Source organism: Notolabrus celidotus, chromosome 6 (assembly GCF_009762535.1).
Source record: "Notolabrus celidotus isolate fNotCel1 chromosome 6, fNotCel1.pri, whole genome shotgun sequence".
Lineage (NCBI taxonomy): Eukaryota > Metazoa > Chordata > Actinopteri > Labriformes > Labridae > Notolabrus > Notolabrus celidotus.
Window position 1 is genome coordinate 5,076,756 of NC_048277.1, and position 23,138 is coordinate 5,099,893.

General features: G+C 39.2%; 2 protein-coding genes across 2 annotated transcripts; both read left to right on the top strand.

Moving 5' to 3' along the window:
* The first annotated feature begins 902 nt into the window (after positions 1 to 902).
* On the top strand, positions 903 to 11,298 carry tat (tyrosine aminotransferase). Its single transcript, XM_034686180.1, has 12 exons — positions 903 to 1,134; positions 1,982 to 2,289; positions 2,835 to 2,939; positions 3,483 to 3,550; positions 3,731 to 3,889; positions 4,871 to 5,009; positions 5,110 to 5,162; positions 8,883 to 9,035; positions 9,126 to 9,254; positions 9,495 to 9,578; positions 10,347 to 10,445; positions 10,552 to 11,298. The coding sequence occupies exons 1-12, from the start codon at positions 1,130 to 1,132 to the stop codon at positions 10,690 to 10,692; spliced, it is 1,443 nt and encodes a 480-aa protein (XP_034542071.1). The 5' UTR covers positions 903 to 1,129; the 3' UTR covers positions 10,693 to 11,298.
* Positions 11,299 to 15,114: 3,816 nt separating this feature from the next.
* Positions 15,115 to 22,121, top strand: zgc:56622 (uncharacterized protein LOC326033 homolog). Its single transcript, XM_034685951.1, has 10 exons — positions 15,115 to 15,446; positions 18,005 to 18,181; positions 18,427 to 18,543; positions 19,545 to 19,622; positions 20,822 to 20,938; positions 21,053 to 21,165; positions 21,389 to 21,476; positions 21,559 to 21,642; positions 21,744 to 21,826; positions 21,905 to 22,121. The coding sequence occupies exons 1-10, from the start codon at positions 15,357 to 15,359 to the stop codon at positions 21,936 to 21,938; spliced, it is 981 nt and encodes a 326-aa protein (XP_034541842.1). The 5' UTR covers positions 15,115 to 15,356; the 3' UTR covers positions 21,939 to 22,121.
* Positions 22,122 to 23,138: the final 1,017 nt, after the last annotated feature.

A 23,138-nucleotide genomic window follows, 5' to 3' on the forward strand; every position in this document is an offset into this window, starting at 1 on the left:
CATTGGATCACGGCATTAAACAGATTCACTGCTATTAAATCTAACTTGTATTATACATGGAGATTGCGGTCCTCAGAAGCTTGATTATGTAGAAAAAAACACATTTAACTCTTATCATTACAACATCTCAAATTTCTATATATATAAATATTGGCTTCCATAACAAATCATACAATAAAGAAGTCAACCTGAATGCTGTATCAACAGAAAAACAACATTTTGATGACTCTTTGAAACTTTGTTGTAATTTCAAGTTCACTGTTTTGGTTTTCAGCCCATCAGACTCACGGAGTTGATGAGAAGCAGAGCCATCCTCTGTGAAGAAATGTGACACCACATTAGAAAAAAGCATTATTCAACCGTCCTTTCTTTAAACTTCATTCAATAATAGTCACTTATGAAACTGAACTTTGACTCAGTGTATCATACTTGGGTATGTTACATTACTCATCATTATTGTTTGCAGTGCATTAATCTAGGTGACATGTTCATTTGGTAGAAATTGACACTTGCTAGTATACAGGTATATAACTTCGTGTAAGCTTCTAAAATTAGAGCTTTCAGGTGGATATTATTAAAAGAAGTGTTTCAGTATAAATATAAAGCCGTTAGAAATGGGGAAAGTACATTTCTATGAGGTATTTCAGTCCCTCTTCATAATAACTCTCCCTGATATTTATATTATGAACAGTTTTTGATATTTCCTTATAAAATCTGAGACAGAAAAATCCACTTATTTATTATTTGGTTCTTTTCCATTGTTGTCATGTTGACGATCCTCTTGGCCCTCTGTCATCTCTCTGACGCCACTGCACGTGACGCACTCCCGTAGATATGCCATTAAGGTGTACCGCCGCGTGCGCGGAGAGCGTCCCGCAGTACCCCCTCCTCCGTCCAGTGATTGATCCTGTTAAGGGTTCGAGGTGGTATGGTTCTGGTTAGTGATGTAAGAGGGGTGTAATGGCACAACCCTCATCCTCCACCAATGGAGCTATGGGCAGGGCTCAACACCCATTTCTCTGGATTTTGCTATAAAACCGGTTTAGCACATCACCTGCCTCTTAATACTCTGTGCAAGAATAATTAACCCGCGCTGCAGCTCTTTGAGAAGACTTTTATTGAATAAACAATGAGGTGAGTACAAATCCTTTTATTATTATCATTTTTTTTAATGTTTAATCATTTTTATTTATAGTCTGATTTTAACTGTATGGACGAACACATGCACATTTATTCATTTTATGATTCCTGTTGGATGATTCATCTGTGTAATTTCATCTTTTAAACCTGAGATGGATTTGGCTTCTTTTTCTGAGATATGAGGATTACATTTTTTTTTAAAACCCCACATTGTTTCTCTTCTCTGTCGGCAATACAAACACAAAGACCGGGTAACTTTTGGATTAGTAGAATAATAATATTGATTAAAGTTTTAAAGATTTTGCAAAATGCTTCATATCTTTATCTGATAACACAGAGTTTGCATATTTTGATGGCAGGGTAATATAAAATAAATAACTATGTTACTCAAATTAATCTTTAATCTTAAGAAAAAATAAAAATGGAAGTGTCATGTTGTACAGCTGCATTGCTAAATAACAATAAAAAGCTTTTTAGGAAGAATCCTCCACTCAATTTATTATTATGACTGTAAAAAAAACTGTCCAGTCAAAAGCTCTGCTTTCCCAAGTGCACTTGAGTGAGACTGCAGACTTATAAAGTTAACTTCTAAAGCCATCCTCAGTGATCAGACAAAAGGTTTAATGCATTTCATTATTTTGAAGGCTGATAGTTTGTTATGGATTTATTATTTTAATAACATTCAAGATTCATTTTATACAAGTTCCTCTTCTGCCACACAACCATTGTTGCTGTTTTAACATTCAGTATCTATCTATCTATCTATCTATCTATCTATCTATCTATCTATCTATCTATCTATCTATCTATCTATCTATCTATCTATCTATCTATCTATCAGCAGTTCCAGGATGGATAACAAATCCTACGTGGTTCAGATGAATGGGAATGGAGTCCACGGCAAAAACGCAGTCAATGCCAAAACTCTCAATGGGACAGGAGTGAATGGGAAGGTCGCCCACGGGAACGGCTTCCACCACGTCAGCGTGAATGGCACTCTGTATCCGACCAAAGCAAAGAGCCGCAGGCAGAGGTGGTCAGTGAAGCCATCAGAGATGGCCAACAACACACTGAACCCCATCAGGGCCATCGTGGACGGGATGAAGCTCACCCCCAACCCAGAAAAACCCATGATTGCTCTCTCCATCGGTGAGCAGCTCTCTGTATAACATGATGGGGATTAACCTACTGCATTTTAAAGCTCCTCAGAGGAACTATATGGTTGTATTGATTTTGGGGACCCCTGTGGACAAGCACGACAATTTACCTTTAGCTCATCATGAAAGGAATAGATTATTACAAAGATCAAAATCAAATGTATGTTAAAGGTTGAATGTGCAACCTAAAATGAATCTTTGGCACAGAAAAGTTTTAAAAAGTTGTTTTGGAAGTATGTACTGAAATGCGTACCCCGCTGCAGTGATTTCAGAAATTGAAATAACTATACAGACATTATCAGTCTACTTTCTGATGGTTTAATGTCCTTTTGTCGAAATAAAGTTGCATCAATATTTGTTTCAGTCTGTTTAATAACCAGCTAAAAACTCCTCACCAGAGCTTTAATGACACAAAGTTTCTTCCACATTTCTTATGCTTCTTTCAGGACATTTAGATTTTGTTATTTCTAAACTAACGCTGACATTTGACCTTCTCCTAGTATGTAATCTTTGTTTTATTCCATTTTTTCCCCGCAGGAGATCCCACTGTGTTTGGTAACCTGCCCACAGATGATGCTGTGCTTCAGTCCATGAAAGATGCCATAGACTCACAAAAATACAATGGCTATGCTCCTTCTGTTGGTGAGTTATACTTACATTGTTGAATATTTCAGCAACCAGTGAGAAATAAACAGAAGTGTTAGCTAAGAGGTCACAGTTTGTATGTCTTTCTACTGATCTGTGTTTACTTGTGTTTTTAGTGCCTAATATTTCATTTATCCAAAATAATTCCATTAATCAGAAGAGCTGTCACTTTTACAAGGTCTTTATATACCAGGTTTTGTCTTTAAGCTCAGAAATCATTCTAGCTAGAGCTCCTTCTGAATGACCAAATGGCATGGATGTTTAGCCTATATATGTTTTTGTTATTCCTTGTGATTTCAACGTGTTTAAATATCATTTTTGAACTTTTATGACATCAAATGAACTAAGCGAACATGCTAAAAGGATACATGTAGTCAAAAGTTAGCTTAAAAATCTGAAGTACAGATACTGGTGTGATGTTTTTTATTATATTCAGCTACATTAGATGACTCGACATGTAACCATCTCTATCCTAGTACACTGCTGATGACATTAACACACTTTGCTAATATTTGCATGTTGTGTGTCTTATCTTTGCAGGTTATCTGAAGAGTCGGCAGGCAGTGGCTAACTTTTACAGCTGTGCTGAGGCTCCACTGGATTCAGAGGTGCTTAATTCTCATTATACCTTTGCTTGTTGCAGTTTAATGCCATAAGCACTGTTTTGGCAATATGAGGTGCATCATAATGTTAAGACTGAGTGAATTCAGAATACATGTCTGAAAGTTACTTAATTCTGGTCAAAGTGCAGCGACAGATAAGGTTTTTTCTTCCTCCCTCCTGTCCAGGATGTGATTCTGACCAGCGGCTGCAGCCAGGCCATTGACCTGGCTATCAGTGTCCTGTGTAACCCAGGGGACAACATCCTGGTCCCATGCCCAGGCTTCTCGTTATATAAGACTCTGGCCGTCTCCATGGGCATTGAGGTCAAACTCTACAACCTGCTGGTCAGTACGAGCTGTATGGTTTTAACCTCTGATCCACTAACTGCCCTCTTTTCTCTGTTTGCCATAAAAACAAACTAACTGTGTCTACGTTTTTATTTGAGAGATAAAATCAACTCAAAGTTTAAGATTTCAGGATGTGCGCTGTGTTCCATCAAAGTGAAATCCATCACTGTTAGTTCAATACTGAGACAACTTTATATACTTTCACACTAATAACAAGTTAAATATATTATCTCAGCTTCATTTAAGGACTTAAAGACTGCCAGGGAGAAATAATTCTTCTTTTTATTTTTACCATTCATCAGATTCTATCAAAAACTAGATTATTGGAAACTCTTGTTGTTGATATAGCATGTTGTCATAGTTGTATGCTTTACAGGAGTTTTTCTGGTAGAAAGACTTGTGTTGTTTGAATGAATCCTCCATCAATTTTTACCTCCCAAATTTATCTTCTCCTCATGTCATTAAATTGGTGGAAACATAAGTTTGTGGTCATTTACTTAATCCGCTTTATAATAAATGATTGTAGACGGTTATTTCAATTCAACAGAGCTAATCTTGCTATGATTAAAATAATATTTCACAAATTCAACTGACTGAGCCGGCTGAATCTCACGAGGTTATAGGAGGAGATGAGTCAATGAGGCCAATGATGGGAGGAGGATGTTAGCCAATAAGAAACGTGACGCGCGAAGAGGGGAAGAGTCAATGCTGTTAGCATGAAGATAGAAATGTTCATATTTGTGTACACACCTGTGTGTACTGTACATGCTGCACACTCAAAAACTGCTGTGCTGTTCAGGACTTGATATTTTCATCCTCCTGGATGGCGTCCAACATCTCATTGATTTGACCTCATTCAGGCAGCTGCTCGTTCATGTTTGTGTTTGTAGCTATCCTTGAACATCGAGTGAACACAGGTGTACAGTCATACACAACAAAGTCTGTGCCCTCATCCTGACATACTTCTTTGGTTTTCAGCCTGAGAAGTCATGGGAGGCTGACCTGCAGCACCTGGAGAGCCTGATTGATGAGAGGACTTCCTGTTTGATCGTTACCAATCCATCCAACCCATGTGGCTCCGTCTTCAGCAAGGAACACCTGCAAAAGATCCTCAAAGGTGAGCCGGTGTTCTCTTTAATATTTGAACAAAGAAAAACACAGATCTTTGTATCCTCATGATGAAACAATGAAGTAACTATAATTTCCTGCTTTCTCAGTGGCCTCCAAACACTGCCTCCCCATTCTGGCTGATGAGATCTACAGTGACATGGTGAGTGCAGGAACACCTCCAGCCCTCTGTAACACCAGCGAGGCACATTTTTCTGTTGCATTTTGGTGGTATTCGGCCTGGCTCTGAGTGGTCAGCACAGGGGGGATTATTGGTGAAGTGCTGAATGAGGCCTGGAAACAGTGACCAGGCGGGTACGCTGGATGAGCAGGGGGCAGAGGGGTGAGCAGGGGTGAGCAGGGGCAAGCAGAGGATGTTTGCCATGATGACAGAATTTAAACTCAGGCTGCAAAAGTGCATCAAGTTCAGATATAATGTTGCTCTGCATACATAAATGACCACTGTGGTTTCATACTTAATACAGAACAATAATGAGTGGTAGTATTTTATCTTAATAACATCAAAACTTTTTTAATGACATTTTGCTGTAGTGTTCAAAATACCTGAATCAGTTTAATGCAACACCACATGCAAACTTAATATCTCTATGTTTTCAATCAATCAATCTTTATTTATATAGCCCCAAATCACAACAAACATAATCTCAAGAGAGAGTCTAGACCGTACTCTATGTTCTATTATTAACAAAGGCCCAACATCAAGACAGGATCAGATCCAGTCCCATCTTACAGACAGGACTCAGTCTGATCTCATCTTAATCCACCATGAGCAGAGCACTTTGCAGCATTTAGCAAGTTACAGTGGCAAGGACAAACTTCCTTTAACAGGCAGAAACCTCCAGCAGGTGAGTCTGGCACGTCCACGGCAGCAGGCCATCTACAGCTAATTGCTTAGTTCAATTAACTAAAATAAATAATAGAGACAATGAAAAAATGAAATTATATGATTTAAGGTATGTGAAATAATTCTTTATTTCAAGCATAATTAAAGAGCTGTGCAGTTTGTTCAGGCCTTTGCCAGTTATAACTCAGAGAATGAGCAAAATTTGACTATGATAAATACAAGGGGAGATTTGCAATAATAATAATAATAATAATAATAATAATAATGAAGCGTGAGGTAGTTTATGTTTAATCAGCCCAACATCAAATGTCCTGAAGAAGTCAATTAAGAGGCAGACAAACCTTCATTCTTCATAACAGCCAGCAGGGTAGCAAACTTTAATGCCACAGTAAACATTTAAACAATCAGTTTGTGGTCTCAGCTGATAGTTTCAACATCTTCTTATTACAGCACGATGTTCATTTTGTACATTGTGTCCCCTTCTGGTAGAAAGGTAAAAAAAAGTTAGTTTGCCTCGAGGACAAATTGCTACCACGTGTTCTGTTGAAAACGGTGATTGGAAAACATTGTGTTCTTGCCTGGTGAAATAAGCATCCATCGCCTGAGCTAATCTCTCCCTCCTCCACCTCCAGCCTCTCACCCATAAACGGTCACTTCTGTCTCCAAAACACACAAAAAAACATGGTGACATCCAAAATACAAAAATTACGCATCACAAACAAAACAAGTGGTTGAAGCAAAATGTGCTACATCCATCTTTAAGTTTAGTCATGGAGTTTAGTGACTGATCTTTACTTAGTTCTGGTGAACATGTTTTTAAAATCGTACCGATCATGCAAATACTAACACGGACCAAGTTTATGTATGAACTTCTGTAGGCATCACAAATAAAGTTGCAACATCTCCTGATATTGGGGTGGAGCCAGAAATAAGGGGCAGAAGGACACAAGTCTACATCTAAATGTTGACTGTTAGCAAAAAGTCATCAGAACATTCAGTCCACAACGTCATTACCGGCCTTGACGACTTTGTACAGGTCAATCTTTGGGGAAAGGTCATGCAAACAAGCATGCACACGTAAACTCCTTTATTTACACAGACAGTCGGAAACAGACGCACTCATGTTGCTTGCCAACAAACAAGATTCAGTCTGATCGAGGAAAAAGTGGAGATGAGGTCAGAGTTGAATTAGAAAGTCCAGAAGCTTTCCAAAATACATTTTAGATGAGTCTTTGATACACTGAGCATCTAAGGTTTATGTCCTTTAAAGTGAGGGCCGCTCTCTGTGCCTTTGATACGTTTGAGCTCTTCAGTTGTGTGATATTGAACAGGGCCAAAGAGGTTTTATTTGTTGAGCAAATTAGGAGTTAGAATGAGAGTCTGCATCTTTGCTGTGTTTCTGTGACAGCTTAAAGGAGAACGTGCAAGAAACAAAGTCAGAGATCCGTGTCTCCTGCAAACAGAGGGATGGATCTGTATCTGAGGTTTTTGCTTTGTGATTGTTTCGTAACGGTTGTTATGAGTGGAAAAGTTTGGAGACGGGGTCGTGGGGTACGTCCACATTACCCTCCCTCATCCCACCATTTAAGACAGAAGAAATGCAGACCAGGATGACTTTGCACTTTTCTGCCTGCATGTGGTTGCAATTAATGCAGATGTTGGGTTTTGGAGCAGCAGAAACACGGGAGGAATGGGGTGGGGGGGTGGAGAGCACAGTGGGGGTGTGGTAGTAAGGCCTTTCTTTTATGACTTCAGTGTTCGGGGGGTGAGGGGCCACAGTGTCTGTGAACTTCACCAGGCTGAGTCAGGGGGACGTGATCCGACTGGTCTGAGCAGTAAATTATGTTTTAACACACACATCTGGACAGTGTGTCCAGATGTGTGACCTGAAAATGAGTTTGAAGTCATTAAGAAAGTGAACCTCCAGAACAAACAGTCTCTACCCTTTAAGTTCTGTACATCATACTCGTGGTTGTGCCTGCTCCGTTTCTGCTCCATTGTCATTCCCTCTCAGAAGCTCACCCAGCTTCCCCTCTTGGCTCTGATCATCATGTTTTATGTAAACTCACTCTTACTTAACTCGATTTCAGCATCCACACGTGGAGTGAGCTCAGACGACCACAAGCCAAAAACTGTTTTGAGTTGGAGAGCCCTGCCGGCACATTTATTGTACAGGCACATTTCAGATGTACATTGCTGTTATGTCATTCAAGGCAGTCCAGCCAATAGGATGCGGGGCAGTTCCCCGCTCTGCATCGAAGAAGCTGCTGAGCTTTAATGAGAACCAGCTTTGTGAGGGTGGAGCGAAGCCTACTGTGGTTACTGTACGGTCAACCCTTCCTCTGACCGCCCCCTCCTCCTCTCTGTACTCGCTCCTCATGTTTCCCCTCATGGTCTCTCCCTCACCTACACAATAAATATTATGCAACATGATGACTTTTACACAAGCTTTTATCGGAACCTTTTAAATAGACACATAGTTTTTGATTGAACACTTAAATACGTTGAAGCATGTTTGGGTTTCCACGTTTCAGGCTTTCAAAAACTCCCTCTTCTTGTAGATTTTAAATCAGATCTACCTCAGACCGCCGGTGCAATCGAAAGACCCTCACATTGCTAAAGGGGAAAGCTTCAGAGTTTCACCATGAATTAAGAGGTGGTTTTTAATCAGATGTTGCATGGTCGAATCTGTGCCAAACTACTTGTTTAATAAGAGTCAAACCTGAAGATATCTGCATGCGTACAATATGTTGACTCTAAATAACAGAGCAACAACAAGACATTTCATTGTGATGCATTATTTCTGATTTAACAGACTTTTTTATGAAGAGATCTAAAAGACGTGTGAGCTGAAGATCTTTGTTTCCCACTCCGGATTTTATCTGCTTGAATTCTTAACTTTAGATTTCCCAAATGTGTCCTCAGTTTGATATGAGATCCCTTTAAAAGCAGCATAAACTTGTGTTCAGATTAAGCTTTGTGTCACTCAACAGTTCTCATATGGTCCATTGTCTCCAGGTTTTCCCAGGTTGTGATTCCCCCTCCGTGGCGTCTCTCAGCAGTGATGTTCCCATCCTGTCCTGTGGCGGCTTGGCCAAACGCTGGCTGGTCCCTGGTTGGAGGATGGGATGGATCCTCATCCATGACAGGAATGATGTATTTGGACCTGAGGTATGCATGCAGGGTTTATTAGTGGGTTCTTATTCATAGAGAAAATGTAACGCATCATTATCACTCAACTTCATCATGTTTCCGCTGCAGATCAGACAGGGCCTGGTGAAGCTGAGTCAGCGTATTCTTGGAGCCTGCAGCATCGTCCAGGGAGCCCTGGAGAGTATCCTCAACAACACACCTCAGAGCTTCTACCACGAGACCATCAGCTTTCTCAAGGTGAGCACAAGTTTATACTTCTGAACATTACGTTCTGTCAATACATCAAAATAATGTCTCAGTCATTTCAGGGACATGTAATTAAATGTTTATAGAGGAGTGAAAGTAAACGGAGGTGTGAGGATGGAGGTGTAGTCTTTTATCTTCTGAACATTTGATGTATTTTTAAATGATTTTTATTCTGACTTACAGTCGCGTATCACACGACACTGACAGCATGGTTTATCTTTATTTCCTCAGTCCAACTCAGAACTGTGTTTCAACGAGCTGTGCACCGTCCCTGGCCTCACCCCCGTGATGCCTTCAGGAGCCATGTACCTCATGGTCAGTACATAAAGCGTGTGTTTAATGAACATGGCCACAGACACGTGTTTTGGTGTCATGACGACTTTTAGGTTTATGGTTCACTCCACTGATTAAACAAGTCTGGATTAGTTAGAGTATAAACTACATCACACACTGGATTCTTTGTGTATAAAATGTTTGAAATTAACATAAACTAGTTGTTTCCCTTTGAAAAAGCAGTAGAAGCCACATGTTGAAGAAAAGGTGGAGCTGGGAGCAATGAGTTAGCTTTATGAACTAATCCTGCTTTCCTTTAAGCTCTAAAACTATTGGAAGAGGCGTGTTGTGCAAAAATGAATCCCCTTAAATTCATCCCAGAGCTATATGACCAACATAGTTTTTGCACAAGGCTTTATTTTAATGAGAGCCGGATTCTCATGCTGTTTAACTTCTGAACTGTTGAGTTTGACAATTCTGCATGAGATTCATATTTCTGCATGTGATTTCACTGTTTGAGTCAAACACTGGATACCAAAAGGCAGGACATCAAAGCCTCTGTTATATCATTCTTTATCTCTCATTTCAAACTTTGGCAACCTCAAGATTTCATAAAATGTTTCTGCTAATTTTCTGAAGGGATCCTTAATATTCAAAGTATGCGATAAGGGAGGCTTTGGTTAAAGTTTGTTGTTTAAACGAATGTGTCAGACGCTGGTTTTTAACATTTCATCTCAACACTTTTATTCGTAAATGTTGGAGTTCATTTTTCCTATTTTCTCTAACTTATTTGTCTGCACATCTGTCCAGGTGGGGATTGAGATGGATCACTTTCCAGACTTTAAGAACGACGTGGACTTCACTGAAAAGCTGGTGACCGAGCAGTCTGTCTTCTGTCTGCCTGCCTCGGTGAGACGCCATCTTTACTTCTTTATCTTTACTTTATTTATCCCCACACATATAACCATGTCATTTAATTTTGACCTAACCGTATCTTCATTCTGTCCTCCTCCAGGCGTTTGAGTACCCAAACTACTTTCGCATCGTGGTGACAGTACCTGAGGAGCTGATGATGGAGGCTTGTGGTCGCATCGCTGAGTTTTGCCAGCGACACTATCGACCCCGCAGCCGCGACAGCAACGATCTGGACCAGTGATCCTACAGTCTTGGAGCATGGACCTCGTGGTGACCAAAGCTTTAGTCACATAAACTGAATGAGCTTGGAACTGTATTCCATCTAGTGAAGTTAGAGATGTAGAAATATGAGTCAAAACTGTGTTGAAACTGTCACAACTGAGGTGACAAAAAGCTTGGAAACAGCACATTTGATGGTCCATCAGTGGTGTAATTTTTGATGAAATGAGCTGACAATATTTATATTTTATACAAGCAACCTATATTAACCTCTACTTGTTTGTGTATTTATGTAATTTGTGTAATACTTTCTACGTCTATAAGATGTAACCTCTTTGATATCAGCGACGATAGTATCATATGCATTCTGTCACCTGCTTGTACGCTGTCACAATAGGGGATGTAAATGTTGAATATCTACTTTTATAAATGTTGTATATCTAAATTCTTTTGTGTACTTTGCTTGTGCTAGAAAACAACTTTTAAAGCAGTGTAAGTTTGGCATGCTTTGTCTCTAAATATTCTCTGTATATTGTACGTTATGTAGTGTTTATGTATAAAGATATTTTTACTGGTAAAATTTTATTGTAGTTTTTTTAATAGTAACCTAATAAAAAAATAAATTAAATCACTCGTTTCAATTTTTGTGAAAAAATGCGAACTTTTTTAAGTATGCTCTCAGAAGACAACATTTCACAGGAACAACAATCATACATGTTACCGAGAGCTGAACCTGCTCTGAAATCTGACTTATTGTCCCAAATCATACTGAACACTCAGTCACAGCTGATGACTGTTCAACGCAAACCCCATAAGTGTCCAATGCACATGAGGTAAATGACTCACTTTAGTTAATCATAATCAAGTAGTCACCAAGACTATGGGATTACATTATTAATATTTATATTTATAATAATAATAATAATAATAATAATAATAATAATAATAATAATAGTATATATATATAGTATATTTATATAGCCCTTATCAAAACAAATGTAACAAATTGCTTTACATCATTAAAACCCAACATATGGAAGACATACTGAATTGAATAAGAACAACTTAAAGGAACAGCTGAGTGAAAGATTAAAAGCAAAAATACTAAAAACAATTACAAAAATGAGAAAGTTAAAAACAAGGATTGAATAAAAGAAACCATTAATAAAAATAAATTGAAAATAAATCTAGCATCATGGATGAAAGATAATATTAAAAAAAAGGCCTTTTGATTTCAGCTGTGATTTAAAAGAAGATACTGATGTTGCTTGCCTGAGATTGAATTAAAACCTTACATTTAACCCTTAAAATCTGTTCTTAAAGCAATGGGCAGCCAGGTCATAAAAACAGGAGTAAAGCTCTCTCTCCTTTTAGTTTTTGCTAAAAGTCTTTCTGCCGAATTTTGCACCAACTAGAGTTGATTGATAGATTTTTTATTTTTATCTGTTAGAAGACCGTTACAGTAATCTAATCTAGAATAGATAAAAGCATGGATTATAGTTTGTGTGTCATTAAAAGTCCGTATCGATCTTATATTTATTAGGTGACAGTGACAGCCATCCAATGTGAAAGACATTCCTGATACAACTAAGAAATCCACTTGTACCCTTGTCAGATTAGATTCAGTAGTCCTGCATCCTGTTGACAAACATGAATCATTTCACAGTGAGGTGTTAGTGGTATGTCAGGACTCCCTAGGGAGTTTTTATCAGGGTGGAACAAGGTGAAGAATGACTGGCCACCCCTCATGCCACCCAATAATCAAACAATGACTGAAAGATGGCAGAGGAGTTGGTGGTCTCACTTTCTATTGAAGACAAACACAGTTCATTATTTTTAGCACTCAGAGTCCACAGAGCGCAAAAACTCTTACGCAAAAAGTTCTTACACAAAAGGTTTGCACCTTGTCACTTGCTAGTTTGAAGTAAGCTAGGTGTTATTACTGAGCAGAGACAGTAGGGGGCGATCTCACAGTATGCATACCCTACAGTATTTACGCTGTTCTACAGAGTTAGCCCTCATTGTTAGTTGGGCTAGTCAGAGAAGTATCAAATGGTATGGCGATCCCCCCTGGTGCCCTCATGTCTGAAGGTAACTGCGCTGAAGCTCCCTCTTGGATTCTGTTGTAGTAGATAAAACATTACAAATTGATTTCTCTGTTGCCCTCTCAATGGAGGGGTTGTTCCTGTAGGTAAAAAAAGTGCTCTGGATGTTCCTCTAATGAACTCTAATGAAGGTGCTTTTTGGGTTCCTCTCCACTGGATTAATTGCACAGAAATGCCCTTTGGATGCCCCTCCAGTGAATTAAATGTGAAAATGACTTTTCTGATAAAAAATTGTGAAGAAGTGTCCTCTGGATGCTCTTTTATTAAACTTCAGGTAAAAAAGGACGCTGTATAGATAACACTTTAGTAAGAAAATATATTGAAGTGTAAAATAAATTTGTGTTTTCCTGTTCTATAAATCAATTTCCACCCAATTGATCACAACAAATTTCACCACGATGTAGGGAGTTAAGTGTTAGATGCTCAAAATGTCTTGGGGGAGGACCCGGAGACCCCCCTCTTGTTACCTCTGCATCAATACAGTTAAATGAACCCTAAACTGTGAGTACCAGGGGTTTGAAAGGAGGGGCCCTTTTCTTGTTTTTGCCCTGCCCCTCAAACAGCCTGAGTACTCCACTGGTCTTACACCTGACTTCTTTCAAAATAAACAACACTCACAGGGATCTCAGTTGGTAACAGATCAACTTTAAGAACACCTCACTCATGTCACTTCTGCATCACCAACCAATCAAAATCAGGAGTGGGTGGGGCTTCAATTATCACCTTCTTCAAAAAGTTATATTTTGGGGCTTTTTTTGCCTTTATTGGACAGGAAAGCTTGAGAGAGACAGGCATTGTGGGGAGCAGAGAGTGGGGGAAAATATGCAGTAAATGGTTGAGGTCGGGAGTTGAACCTACGACCTCTGTGACGAGGACTATAGCCTCCATACATGGGGTGCGCACTTTGACTGCTAGGCTAACGGCGCCTCCATTATCACATTTGATATGATAAATGGCAGAGGTCCACGTGGAGGAGAAACTGAGCATGACCTTGAAGTATCTGACAGGAAATAAGTAACTGAAGTAAAACAAGTCAAGGAGAAACCTATGGTGTCCCAGACTCTCAAGGAAATTTAGATTGAGACCCCCTTCCTGTTTAGTGACTTGCAAGGATAAGTTTTTATCACCCTTAAGCCAGCAGAGCCAAGGAGAGTACAATAAATGACTACATGTTAAGATAAGTTTGGGCTCTGTAGTAGGCTATGTCACTGGCTCGCAGACCTACAAGAGTTGCTGGTAAACTGCAAACAGCAAGACACAGATTGACACACTGTCTTCCAGGCATTCTGCGGTGCTTGTCCGATACTGGTATTGTTTTCTTGTAATAAATGCATTACTAAACAAGCAAGCCAGTGTCACGAAGATTCCTTCTGCATCTACACATCACGGGCAGTCAAGATACGACAACCTTCTGCAACAAGTCTTCTATTATTAGTATTTACATTGTCTTTGTTAAATAGCATTAAATAAATACAAATATGAAGCATGTAGAGCATTTAAAACAGTCTCTACTGAGAAAACAATAAATGCCATTAGACAACATTTATAACTTGGCAACAGTAAGCGATATATGTCCAATTTCAGGAATAAATGTACAGCCTGGGGACAACTAGATTGAAGTATTCACCCAGATGGTTACATAAACTTTAAGTAAGATAGGCGCTTTATTGTCATTGTGTAAAGACGACACAACTAAACTCTGTCTGGCAGCGTTCCTGTGCAGCAGCATTACAAAATCTGGTGAAAAAAAAACTTACATATAATATAAATATAGATATATGTATATCTGGGTCTACTTACAACTTGAGCAATGAATAAATATATTAAATGATTTAATATATTTTTAATTGTATGTAATATATTGAGTGGATATTAAAATGAATGTGAAGTAAGACTTTGGTTAAAATGTATATTCTAAGCCCCACTTGTAGGACTGAGACATCCGTGAAGGGACCAAAGGTAACTCTTGTCAGATTAAAGAGGTATTATTTCCTACCACAAAGATCGATAGTTATCATCAGTAATATATTCTAATAAAGGTTTATTAAGTTATAGTTTTAAAGCATTCATTATGTTCACAACTACAAGAACTCTTTTCTACCATCTGCAGCAGCTTCACTGTGATACAATATCACCACCTAATGTTGAGCTGACAATATTACAATGTGACTGCCTCTGTATGTGTGTGTGTGTGTGTGTGTGTGCGTGCGTGTGTGTGTGTGTGTGTGTGTGTGTGTGTGTGTGTGTGTGTGTGTGTGTGTGTGTGTGTGTGTGTACTGCTACCCCTATGAGAAGAATGACCTTTGCAACATGTTCCTCCTCACTTACAGAGTAAATACTTCATGCTGGTGAAGTGTTTTGTGGTTGTCCAATAATTAACTACTGGACGGATCGGGCAGGAAAAGAAGACAGATAAGGTGAGCGGGAGGAAACAGAAAGAAACACAGAGAAGTTAAATCAGCAAAGAAACAGGACATTGACTCAGCAGTTGCAGTTTGAGGGGAGAAAGAGGAAGAGGAAAGCTCTGACACTGCGTGTGTGACAAGTGAACACTGTATCTGTCTGCTGCTGCCGTGGTCAAATGTTCTCCACAGAGGAAACACAGGTGGCCAGGACCATAGAGCTGAACGATGGCGCTCGTATGCCAGTTTTGGGTCTGGGGACATGGAAGGTAGACTCAACACTTATTTCTGTATTTCCTTTTTACCTAACAAGTTCATTGGTCATCAGTTTGTTTTCCTGCAGACTGTTTCAGAGTTTCTTTCCCAAAAAATAATAGTGGCATTAGTAACAGCTGTATTCTGATTTGCAGATTTAAATTCAGCTCAAACAGAAATGATCATCTAGAAGAGCAGAGAGATCAAGCTCTGTTGTAATGTTGCATTGTCTGCAGAGTTGCCGATCATAAATATAGGAAGGCTGATAAATTAAAGTGAAATTTGGACTAAAAATCTGGCAACATTTCACACTACAATAACATAATCGATGAGTGACTGGCTGCTCTTTAGCGTCCTGCTCACCCCGTCAGGATTCCAATTTGCATAACCACCTCATTGTACAATACCTGCCTGATAAAGTACTAACCAAAGCTATAAACAAGTTAACACAAAGCACTGATTCTAAGGTTTTATTGATTTACTTGATACTGGTCGGTCAGAAACCACAACAACAGTGAGAAAATCCTGGTTCAGTCTGATCACATGTTATAATGACATTACTACGAGGACAGAGCCTGGCACATTTAATGTCTCAACTATCATTAATATTCCTGGAGAAGTCCTTCCTTGTCTACCTTCAGTTGAAATGTTCAGATTAATGTGGATTATAAAGAATTAATGTTTTAACCCGACCGTGATCTGAAACGCACAGATTAATGCTATTTGTATCCACCTTGGGCTCAGGGGGACTATATATTTGAGCAGTATAAATGAATCATTTCTAAATTAATAAAATAATCTTTAAATCAGTATTTTGTGCCAATTTGAGCAGGACCCTAAAGGGGACAGGTCTTGAATGGATTGGTTTGGTATGAAGTGTGTGGGCAGGTTGTCTCTGGCGCAGCTTTTGCTGTTGAGAATCACTGTCCCTATAGTTTAGACCAATCAGAATTGTATTTAACAGCCGGGTAGGTCTTTAACTATATAATATTCTTTTCCAAGGTATAAGAGTAGGTAATGTCCAACCAGATTTGTACACACTATTGTTTTCTTAGTTTGTAATCAGTTGAGAAACTGTAAATAATTTCCATACCAAAGCACAATTCTCAATGTTTGAATTTTGAAGCAAAACAGCCGTGTGATTTTGGAGCATCAGTGAGTTTCCAACTCTGAGTATGAGGTAAGAAGGCAACAGGTGCCATGTGAATTTGATAAAGAAATAAAGCTCATAGCACTTGAACACACTTTGTAGCTAAGCTTACTTATTTAACACAACACAATAAAATCACAATATGACTTCCTTTTCTCTTCCCTACTTACATTATTACAGGAATAAAACAGTAATCAGACAGTTATTAACGAGATAGTGCCAAGTTTTAAATCAATCTTTATTTATATGTTTATATGTTCAAAACCGCCTACTCCGTCTGACTCCAATTGCACTGTCACATTTTAATGTTTCTATTTTCTTACCGCTTTATTAGTTTATATTGTTTTCATTTTTGACTCTGATTTTGTTTCCTTTAATGTAAATTCGTGTATGTATATATTTATATCTGTGCGGTGTCCTTGAGTGCCGAGAAAGGCGCCTTTAAATAAAATGTATTATTATTATTATTATTATTATCTCGCAAAAAATCCCAACAAATGTTATCCTCAGACTCTTTCCAAACAGAGCAGGTCTAGACCGTACTCTATGTTCTATCATTAACAAAGACCCAACATCAAGACAGGATAAGATCCAGTCCCATCTTACAGACAGGACTCAGTCTGATCTCATCTTAAAATTTCCTTTAACAGGCAGAAACCTCCAGCAGGCCCAGACTCATGTTAGACACACATCTGCTGAGACCGTGTTGGAGTGAGGGATAGAGATAGCAGCAGAGATCCAGAGGAACCTACGAGACAAGGGAACTTAGAGACTCCGGAAAGGTCTATGGTTAGTAACTTTAATGGGACAGGAAGAGTTAAAGTAAGTGACAGGCAGAGAGAGGAGAGAGAGGGAAAGACAGGATCCCAGTGTGTCAGTTCCCCCAGCAGTCTAAGTCTATAGCAGCATAACTAAGAGCTGGTCCAAGCCTGATCCAGCTCTCACTATAAGCTTTATCAGAAAGGAAAGTTTGAAGCCTACTCTTAAAAGTAGATAGGGTGTCTACCTCCTGGACCCTGACAGGTAGATGATTACAAAGGAGAGGGGCCTGATAACGGAAGGCCCTCCCATACTAGTTTTAGAGACTTTAGGTACAACCAGCAGGCCTGCATGTTGGGAGCGTAGTGTTTTAGAGGGGTAATAGGGCACTATGAGCTCTTTAAGATACAAAGGTGTCTGACCATTAAGAGCTTTGTAGGTCAGAAGAAGGATTTTAAATTCTAGTCTAGATTTTATGGGGAGCCAGTGTAGAGAAGCTAACACTGAAGAGATGTGCTCTCCCTTCCTAGTTCTAGTCAGTAAGTTGTGTCTCCATTAATTTCTGGCTATCACTGGGCGGGCTGTAATGTAGAGCTTCTATCTCTGCAGGTAGGACCAAAGATGAAAGTAGGTAAATTGTGAAAGATGTCTTATCTGTTGCAGTCCCACCATCTCCCCCGAACCTCAGTCCAGTGTGCAACTGAGGCTGCCATTGCAGCTGGATACCGTCACATAGACACTGCTTACGACTACAGCAATGAGGTCGATATCGGTAAGGCGCTACGCTCCAAGATGCAACAGGGCATCATCAAGCGAGAGGACATGTTCATCGTCAGTAAGGTGGGTGCAGAAACTCTCAGGTGTTACAGCAGGAACAGCAACATGTTGAGGAGGAAAAGCCAGAGTTGGATAAAACACAGATACCTGGATATCAGAGGGAGATCAGAAAACCCTCAAATATGCTCATATTTAGAAAAAAAGAGTAACTTGTAAGATCTTAGATTGTAAATTATTTTTAATGCTTGATCTAATGAGTTATACAGTAATGTGTGTTTTTCTGAATCTTCTCCAAATGTTTTTCTTAGCTGTGTACTACCCATCATGCCCCAGAGGACATCCCTTTGTGCCTGAATAAGTCTCTGAATGATCTCCAGCTGGACTACCTGGATCTTTACCTTATACATTTCCCTGTTGCTTTAAAGGTAGGGTGTAACATTCACAATATTTTCTCAGGTTTTATTGATTTATTTCTAGACTTTACTTAATACTTGATTCTGATTGGACAGAAATCCCCAACAACATTGATATAATCCTGAGCAAGTTACAGTGGCAAGGACAAACTTCCTTTAACAGGCAGAAACCTCCATCAGCACCAGACTCATGTTCGACACACATCTGCTGAGACCGTGTTGGAGAGAGGGATAGAGGGAGATGAAGAGAGAGAGGGATGATAGTGGTGAGACTGATAGTAGTAGTTGTAGCAGCTGGAGTCTGGCACGTCCACAGCAGCAGAGATCCAGAGGAACCTACGAGACAAGGGAGCTCAGGGACTCCAGAAAGGTCTATGGTTAGTAACTTTAATGGGACAGGAAGAGTTAAGGTAAGAGACAGGCAGAGAGAGGAGAGAGAGGGAAAGACAGGATCCCAGTGTGTCAGTTCCCCTGGCAGTCTAAGTCTATAGCAGCATAACTAAGAGCTGGACTATCTGGATCTTTACCTGGTACATTTCCCTGTTGCTTGAAAGGTAGGGTGTAGCATTCACAATATGTAACAGGACATTTTATCAGTGATCAATGAGACGCTTTATTCCAAAAAACATAAAGTTTCATAAATAGCATAACATGACTAGCTATAAACCTTCCAGAGCAAACTAAGAAAAGTACAAGAGTGTAAAAGACATTTAGGAGTCATGCTAAATCTTCTCATTTATTCTGCTGCTAGTTGAAGCTTGTCTGATGTTAGGTGCTGTGCAGAAATGGGAAAATGAAAACAGCAGCTCTCTGATGCTTTAAAAAGAGTAAAAAAACATAAACACTGGGTTGTTGAGAGTTGAGATAGTCACCCTCCTTTTACTACGGTGTCAAATACCTACGGTGTCAGATCTCTCAATTCTCCGTCATATGCACCAGGTGCCCTCAAACATCTTTATAAGACGCCCCTGGCTTTAAAATGTAACCTTAGTAATATTTTGATTTCTTTACAGAAAGTGGGCGATGAGCTTTTTCCCATGAAGGATGGAGAGGTGCTGACCTGTGACATAGACTACGTGGATGTATGGAGGGTAAGTGAGGGGTAAGGTGTGTCAGCGTGTGTGTTTGTGTATGTGTGGTGCAGTGGTGGACTATAACAAAGTAAATTAACATGAGTACTGTACTCAAGTGAATTTTTTAGTATTATCTTTTGTAGAAACTTTTCCTCCACTACATTTGAATGACAAATATGACTCCACTACATTTCTATGAGTGTTCTTTTTTCTTTTACTCTGAAGTCAGCTGAGGCTGAGTTTTATTTTATTTTTTGAAATCTGATCCCAAAGACAATAAGCTGTGTTCATGTAGTTCTGCGTGTGGTTTGTTTAAGTGGTTTTACCTTCTTGCACATTACATGTCTACATGTTTGAACATCACTTCAATCAGGCCGTTCATTTAGTGTTTGTAATGATGGCTACAGCAGAGAAAGGTGATGATTCTCTACCTGAACATCTCGGCTGTTCTTAACCTCACAATTGAGGCTTTCAAAATGAAGAATGATTCTTATCAGTTTAATTGTTTGCTCTGTTTACCTTCAACACAACCTACAAAAATGAATTGTCCAACCAGAGAAAGCATGTCGAGGTCTGCAGCTGAACATTAGTTTTATTCCAAATGCACATTTTAAACCAAGCTGTCGGTGCTTCTAGTTGCCGTTTGTATTCCATGGTTTGTTGTTCCTCCTTTTGTATCTGTTAATTTAGAGCAAATCTGAAAACTTTTCTCCATATTTAGCTCCAAAACGTCAAAAAACACAGTGTGAATTTTTATCTCCCTTTTTTTTTTAACCACTTTTATCGCAATATTTATGATCTTCTTCACGTTTAATTTTGTTGTGAAAATAAATTTAAGTTGCAATCACTGTTAAATCCAAATGCTAAATCTAAATCTAAATGTTAAATGTTAAATCTGAATGTTAAATGTTGAATCTAAATGTTTATTGTTAAATCTAAATGTTAAATCTAAATCTAAATGTTAAATGTTGCTTTGCAATCCTAAATATTTAGCTAATATGCACTGGTGCCCAAGCAGAAATACCAAAATAAAAGCTTCAGAAAGCGATTTTATTTAACATTTAGTTTAAAACTTAAAATTCAGATTGTGTGTGTGTGTGTGTGTGTGTGTGTGTGTGTGTGTGTGTGTGTGCGCGCAGTTTTTCCTCTAGCTATTTTGTTTTGTTTTGTTTGAAGCTATAACTTGAGATGCATTTACACTCTTGTTGTGTCTTCAGGGGATGGAAGCCCTGCAAGCCTCCGGCAAAGTGAAGAACATCGGTGTGTCCAACTTCAACATCCTGCAGCTGGAGAGACTTCTGGCTCTGTGCCGGGTGCCTCCTGCTGTCAACCAGGTGCTGGAGGTTTAGATCAATTGTCTACATCTGATTTAAAAACAGGTTCATTAACTTACCAAGCTGAATCCAGATCGGCATCCAAACGTTTATATGGTTTGATATGGTTCACAGGTGGAGCTTCATCCCTACCTGGTGCAAGCAGACATGATAGAGTTCTGTAAATCCAGGAACATTGCTCTGACTGCCTACAGTCCCTTTGGCTCACCTGCGAGACCTCCGGAGCAGTAAGACACACAGCATCACAGCAAATTCATAAAGATCTACTTTAGTTAGTTTCCCTTCAAAATTACTACAAAATTACAGCACGCAAATCACTCAGATCCTGTTAGTCAGATAACTACTGTTGTATGTTGTATTCAGTAAAAACTCTTTGTTAGTGTCATGATAGTGAAACAAAAATCCAATTGCATGTACAACCCTGATTCAAATCTTGTCTTGAAACCTTAGACTCATAGGAGACACTGATCCACACAAGCTGCTGGAGGATCCGGTCGTAGCAGATATAGCTAAGAAGCACAGACACAGCCCTGCACAGGTTAGTGTGTTTGGGTTTGTACCTTTATGTGGTTTATATGTTCATTCACGTGTCAGTGATGGTGACGGGGATGTTCACTCAGGTTTTGCTGAGGTACCACGTGCAGCAGGGAATCTCGGTCATCCCTAAGAGCGACAAGCCACATCGCATTCTTGAAAACACAAAGGTACACTCTTGATACGGCATGCAGTCTAGAAAGCTATTGTACTGTTGTATTGTTAGAAAGCTATAGAGCCTGGCTCTATGCTGGTGTTGTTTTTTGTGCAGATCTTCAACTTCCATCTGACTGACGAGGATATGAACGCACTGAAAGGACTGGACCGAGGGTGGAGGTCCTGCCCGCTTGAAGAGTAAGTCAGTGCAGGTCTTGTGGAGAAATTTCTGTCTTAGTGTTCGCACTGTGATAACTGTTGCTCTGTTCACTCCAGGGTAAGGTCTCATCCATACTACCCCTTTGTTTGAGGCATCAGAAGAGAGACTGGATCGACTAAAATCATGAAAATCATCAGAACTCAGGCGTCATGTTTATCTGCCTACAGAATCACATGCTGTAATCCATAATTGTAATGACTGAGACCAAAATATGAGTTGACATGAAGTATTTTCAATATTTTCATCTAATAAAAAAAAACGTCTGTTCAATCAGTGCTGTCACTATTTTCATCTGAACTGTTTCTGAATGCACGTTGTAACACTGCTGGTGAAGGTGGAGAGAGTTAGCATTATACAGTAATTTATTAGACAAACACAAATGATATAAACATGAGATGAAAGGAGCTCAAATATGGTTTCAGGCTGAACTGACAGCGACTAGTATGTTCCAATGAGCCGTAATATGGTGAAGTAACCTGATTTCCTTCATGGTTTCTGTGGGTCGTGCTTAACAGGTAGTGTTCTGTCATTATTATAGACAACAAGGTCTGTGGCAATGATTGTATAGTTTGAGGATTGAAAAAAGATTGACTTAAAGTGTGTGTGTGTGAGTGTGCGTCTGTGCGTCTGTGACTGTCTGTTTCTTTATATATGAGAAACAGTGCAAACTAACAAGTCAGTGTGTTAGCTGCTTAGATTGTTAGTAACTCAGTTATAAATCAACTAAATAGTCAGTTTGTAAGCTAACTAAGGTGAGGATGCCAAACTAACCAACCACCAGTGTTGGACAGTAACAAAGTACATTTACTTGAGTTCTGTACTTAAGTACATGTTTTGAGTATCTGTACTTTACTTGAGTATTATTTTTGGGGAACTTATTACTTTTACTCCATTTAAAGACAAATATCATCCTTTTGACTCCTCTACATTTCTATCAGTGCTCTAGTTACTCACTACTTTATCTTTGAAGTCAGCTGATAATGATCTTTTCTGAAATTAGATCCCAAAGACTGCAAACTGTTGGTGTCCTTGTGTTTGGTTTGTCTCAGTGGTGTAGCCGTACCTGGGTTGAGTATAGATCAAACGTTCTTCAGATCAGTGCGTTCATTTAGTCGTGGTGATGATGGCTATGACTGAGAAGGATGATGATTCTCTACCTGAGCACCACGGCCATATTTTAAACCCACGTTTGAGGTTTTGAAATAAAGAATGATTGTTTGTATTGTTGTAAATCTCTGATCTGTTTACCACACAAACTTCATCACAGAAACAAAACATCAGCATCTAACC